The 6,221-nt window shown below is 44.2% G+C and overlaps 1 protein-coding gene across 5 annotated transcripts in view; it reads right to left on the bottom strand.

The window, feature by feature from the left end:
• The window catches only part of thrb (thyroid hormone receptor beta), a 119,527-nt gene that overhangs the window by 29,099 nt on the left and 84,207 nt on the right, over window positions 1–6,221 (bottom strand). For all 5 annotated transcript variants that reach the window (XM_032522381.1, XM_032522383.1, XM_032522382.1 and 2 more), the window contains one exon: window positions 505–573. In XM_032522381.1, the coding sequence (XP_032378272.1) occupies window positions 505–511 (7 nt within the window). In that variant the 5' untranslated portion in view covers window positions 512–573. The remainder of the gene's footprint in view (window positions 1–504; window positions 574–6,221) is intronic.

Here is a 6,221-nt window from a genome sequence, read left to right as displayed (position 1 = left end):
TGATGGTCTGATTGGTTGGAGGTCTATCTGATGGTCTGATTGGTTGGAGGTCTATCCAATTGGGTGCAGAGGCACTTTCTTTTCTGGTTGGGTTAATCACAACCCATAATCCCAGCCCAATGGGGAAGAATCCGACTCATATTCTGACCAGACCACTTCAGGCTAAGTTCACACAAGACTGTATCCGTTGCAACTTTTTTTTCTCCTTTTTTTTAAAGATTTTATTTTTATTTCAGTTGCTGACTTCTCTATTGGATGTACTAACAGAAGACATCTCTTACGTCCTAAAACCTCCAGCCTCTGAAGACTCCACCAGCTGATTCAGTGACACCATCAGCTGGTCTGAGTCGAGCTGAAACCTTTCTCTGCAACGTTCTAAAGCGGTTTGGTCTTGTTGTGAATCTTTGGCCTAAACTGGGCTTAAATTGGATTTGGAACCAACCTGGAGGTAGGAGGGTATGAGGCTGTGAGTGTGTGTTGGGGGTCACCAGGCAGACATCTTACCTGACATACTGTTGGGGTTCAAGGCCAAGGCGACATCCTCAGAGCCTCCTCAGACATCTGGGTACCTACCTAGCAGGAGACAGAGCCAAAACGCCATAAATCATTACAAGTGCATTACTCACATAACAGCTTACAATAACACCACTTCAAGCTTTTTTGATGTTTTCAACACTAACTTATTAACTTTAGTTTACAGTTATTTTTGGAATTTATGGGCCATTAAACCTCATTTAAGGAATTATACCAATGTTTGAGTTAGAAAGCAGAAAATTAGGAATTATTGAGATAAAATAAAGGAATGATGTTGATGATAATCACAGACTGGAATATGTCAACTTTTACTCATACTATTTCAAAACACTCATTTTCTTCCAAATCTAAAAATTGAATAAGACGCCCCAAAATTAATGAAAGTAGAGATTTGTACTTGGCCAAAGAGCGTTGGAATCAATCATGTTATTTTGGGGATTAAAAAAGCACTTGATAATGACACATGGAAAAACATGAGGACAACATGGGGACAACATGAGACAATGATGAGGACAGATGAGGACAAGATGAGGACCAAGATGGGACAACATGAGGAAACATAGACAAACATAGGCCAACATGCGGAAACCATTGGACACATGAAACAACATAACAAACACATGGGGACAACATGGGGACAAAAGCATGGAGGACAACATGAGGACACAATGAGGGCACATGAGACAACATGAAAGCACATGAGGCAACATGAAACAACAGAGGACACATAGGCAACATGAAGACACATAGGACCCCATGAGGGCAACATGAGGTGAGGACAACATGAGGGCAACAGGGAAATGACGACACCATGAGGACAATGAGGACATGAGGGCAACATGAAGAACAACATGAGCACAACATAAGACACATGAGGGCAACATGAGGACAACATGGGGCAACATGAGGACACATAGGGCAACTGAGACAACCAATGAGGGGCAACATGAGACAACATGAGGTACAACATGAGGGCAACATGAAGAGCAACATGAAGACAACAGAGGACAACATGAAGACAACATGAGGAGCAACATGAGACAACATGAGGGCAACATGAAGACAACATGAGGACAGCATGAGGACAACTGAGGGCGACATGAAGACAACATGAGACAACATGAGCAACAGAGGCAACATGAGGCCAACATGAGGCACCTGAGCCAACATGAAGACAACATGAGACAACATGAGGGCAACATGACAACATGAGAGACAACATGAGGCAAAAAGCCACATGAGGGACAAATGATGACACCATGAGGACACAACATGAGGGCAACATGAAGACAACATGAAGACACATGGAGGACACTGAGCGACATGAAGACAACATAGGACACATGAAGAACCACATGAGGGACAACCGAGGACAACATGAGGCAACATGGGGCAACATGAAGAACAACATTGAAAAAGACAAATAGACAACATGAGGACAACATGAGACAAACATGAGGACAACATGGGGCACATGAAAGACAACATGAAGACAACATGAGGACAACATGAGGAAAACATGAGGGTTTAGTGGAAGTCAAATCACAGATTTGAAAAACTACTTTTAAAAGTAAAAGTACACAAAAAAGCCCTACTCAATTACAGTTATGCAAGTACTTGTAATTGTTTTCTTTCTACCTGTGGATAAAACTTGTCCAAGGAGATGTGTGATGCATCTCACAGGACAGTCAAGGATGCAGAGGGTACTGTGTTGGTTTATCAGAGGGGGTGTGGGGGGGGGGGCACACAGACTGCTCAGATGCAATGGCCCTGGTTAAGGGTGACATCTAGTGGTCAAACATGGAAAACCATTTTTTTTAATGACAAATTTGAAGTGTATGATTATTATTGTTTTCCCTCTGCCACATACAGTGTACAAACCCATAAAAAGCATGACATGTTACATCCATAGCATTGTGTGTTCACCTGTAGTCTGACAGCTGAGGCAACACACAAGGTCAAGGTCAACACACACACACACACACACACACACACACTTTTTGAACTCATTTATCTACTGTGGCCTGTTCATTGTGATTATTATATGTGTTTTAAAAACATCAGAAACTGAGTAGTGTATGTTGATTTTTCCATTTTTATTGCCGAGATTGTTCAGGTGCCTCCGGAAATTTGGCTGGATGTCTCTAATTGTAGGCCGGATGTCCCCTTCCTCTTCCTTTGTGTTGGCGTTCTGGGTCCGGGCAAATATCTTCAGCTCTAGACTGAATACACAATCATTCAAATCATATCCAAACCATAGCTGCCCAGAGCAACAAATACCATCGGCTTAGTACCTCTGTCAATCCCAAGACACAGACCATCATCTTGGAAGACCTGACATAACGTCAGCTGACTGAGCCTTGACCTGCTCCTTTTTTAAATGATGAGGAAAACCTCAATCCACTTTTAAAACAACCATTTCCAATTTGTACACAGCCCACACGCGTTTTCAAAACCTCTCCGTCAACAAACTCCAAAAATGTAAAAAGAATTACAGCTTTCCTTTACAGTGGAAGAACAGCTGGCATGAAAAGCATTGCGAGAAACTCTCTGCTTCGCTTTGCTGCTTTTCACCCTAGAGAGCATTTAACATCCAGACAACAGCTGGGGAAGGCCCGCGAGCTGGTTCACCCATACAACAGGTTTCTAAAGCTCTAATGAGGACACAGACAGCTGGGACAAATATGAAGATAGATGGAAGGAGAACACAGACAATGAGTGGGTTGTGATGCACATAGACCGATAAGAGAAAATGACTGCAGGCCGCAGTAGGACGCTGAGCAACAAGACAGAGCAGACAGGGAGCAGAGTGAACTCTTCATTGGGGACAGCTTTATCAATACGCTCGTATCTATATCCCAGACAGAGGCTCAGTCGATTGACAGACCAAGCAGACTGGAGGAGAACAGGGGGCTTTCAAAAACTGGTTCCATGTTGGATCCAGTTTCAAGTTGGTTCAATTCCGACATTTCTCAAGCCCGGAAACTATCAAATGCTCTTTTGAATAAACTACTATACCCCCGCTTTTTTAAGGCTGTAAAATCAAATTTTTCCAATATTGTTGGTCAACATAGACAATTTAAAGATATCAGGTTTCTGTTATGGCCACCAGTTTTGATTATTTCCAGATCATTTATGAGAGATTTATTTACTTCAGTTGGGCATGGCGGCGTCTATATCCACAACCTTTCATACAGAATAGTTCTTGTTTTGTCCGTCCCCGTCCTCTGTCTCTCTTTTGGCATTCTAACCTCCGTCCCCGTCAATCTGTCTCTGTGTTGGCGTTCTAACCTCCGTCCCCGTCAATCTGTCTCTGTGTTGGCGTTCTAACCTCCGTCCCCGTCAATCTGTCTCTGTGTTGGCGTTGTAACCTCCGTCCCCGTCAATCTGTCTCTGTGTTGGCGTTCTAACCTCTGTCCACGTCCTTTGTCTCTGTGTTGGCATTGTAACCTCTATCCCCGTCCTCTGTCTCTGTGTTGGTGTTGTAACCTCCGTCCCCGTCATCTGTCTCTGTGTTGGCGTTGTAACCTCCGTTCCCGTCAAACTGTCTCTGTGTTGGCGTTTTAACCTCTGTCCTTGTTAATCTGTCTCTGTCTTGGCGTTCTAACCTCTATCCCCGTCCTCTGTCTCTGTGTTGGTGTTGTAACCTCCGTCCCCGTCATCTGTCTCTGTGTTGGCGTTCTAACCTCCGTCCCCGTCAATCTGTCTCTGTGTTGGCGTTCTAACCTCCGTCCCCGTCAATCTGTCTCTGTCTTGGCGTTCTAACCTCTGTCCCCTCCTCTGTCTCTGTCTTGGCGTTCTAACCTCCGCCCCCCGTACTCTTCCAGGGTAATCCAACAGCTAGCTAGACTATCTGTTCCAATCTGGACTATGGTTACCTGTTCCCAGATCTCTGCAGGTAATCCAGACAGCTAGCTAGACTATCTGTCCAATCTGAGACTAGGTTACCTGGTCCTCAGATCTCTGCAGGGTAAATCCAGACACGCTAGCTAACATCTGTCCAATCTGAGGACTATGGTTACCGGTCCTCAGATCTCTGCAGGGTAATCCAGACAGCTAGCTAGACTATCTGTCCAATCTGAGGCTATGGTTACCTGGTCCCAGTCTCTGCAGGGTAAATCCAGACAGCTAACTAGACTATCTGTCCAATCTGAGGACTATGGTTACCTGGTCCTCAGATCTCTGCAGGTAATCCAGACAGCTATCTAGACTATCTGTCCAATCTGAGGACTATGGTTACCTGGTCCTCAGATCTCTGCAGGTAAATCCAGACAGCTAGCTAGACTATCTGTCCAAACTGAGGACTTTGGTTACCTGGTCCTCAGATCTCTGCAGGGTAATCCAGACACTAGCTAGACTATCTGTCCAATCTGAGGACTATGGTTACCTGGTCCTCAGATCTCTGCAGGGTAATCCAACAGTAGCTAGACTATCTGTCCAAACTGAGGACTTTGGTTACCTGGTCCTCAGATCTCTGCAGGGTAAATCCAGACAGCTAGCAAGACTATCTGTCCAATCTGAGTTTTCTGATGACCACTAAAACTACTTGGTTTAAAGAAATGTCAATAAAAAGACCATGTTTTTCTCCCATCACAGAATGCTGTGTGGACTAGCCAGACCCTCCTTAGCAGCGCTGTGGAGGAAGGTCTGGTAATGACAGACTAGGTATGGCTCAACCCTTTTTTTCAGACAAATTGATATTGGACGATTCTTCAAATCCCAATCCAACTGTTTAAGTGAAAATTGTGTTTTTTGCCTCTGTAGAAAAAAATGACCTGGGTTAAAATATGTTAATGTTTATACAGCTAAAAAACCTCAGAGGAAACCGAGTTCAAGGTTAAAACATCCAGCAGTCACACCCAGTAGAGGTGCTCACAGGGAGGCATTTCAGGACAACCCCATTCCATCCGATAGGTCCACAGATGGCAATTTATTTTGGAATGGGGGGAAAATCATACGTGTCAGTGCTTTTTGTGGCTCTCTAATTGCCATTTCTGCACATTACTGTCCTAAATAAACAAAGGTGACAATAATGGACTTCCACCGCAGGCATAAAATTAGCTGCAGTGGCATGGAGCGGGGTCGTCCCAGTCCGCCCTTTCAGCTTTGGCCTTCTCTACTTTCCTAATTTTGCACTTTCTGAACAGAAAGTCTAGGTGAGCTCTGTGTGGCTCTGGCTGGACTGCTAGATAACTTCCCTGTTTGAATCCATGCTGTAATATTGTGATATTCCTCTAAATTATAAGAAAAGGCTCGATGCCAACTTCTATACAGATGATCTGATGTTGGAAACATTCTGGGTGATACCAGTTTGCCCTGATAATTCGCAAATTTCTAAATAATCCCTTTATGTATCTGGGGCTGGTGTAAAGCAACAATTTGTGCGATGTGATTATACTGAGGACTGAGGAAAGGGTTTCCAGGTTTCCTTTCTGTCTTTGAAAACACTGCTCCAAGCGTGGAGCTGTGGTGTGTCTCGCATTTTCTCTGCTTGTACTGGATGTGTACATATTGATTTTTTTACCCTTGACTTTCCTAGATCAAACCGGGAGCCTGAATGGAGTCCTGAAAGGACCCACATTGGTTCTTGATGACAAAGTGCTGAGCTATGATGCTGAGCAATTTAATCTGCAGCCTGCTGGTTACCCTGTAAGTGTGTCAAGGAGAGTGTGTGTGTGTGTGTGTGT

Source organism: Etheostoma spectabile, chromosome 8 (assembly GCF_008692095.1).
Source record: "Etheostoma spectabile isolate EspeVRDwgs_2016 chromosome 8, UIUC_Espe_1.0, whole genome shotgun sequence".
NCBI classification, from domain to species: Eukaryota; Metazoa; Chordata; class Actinopteri; order Perciformes; family Percidae; genus Etheostoma; species Etheostoma spectabile.
This window is presented reverse-complemented; position numbering and strand designations above follow the sequence as displayed.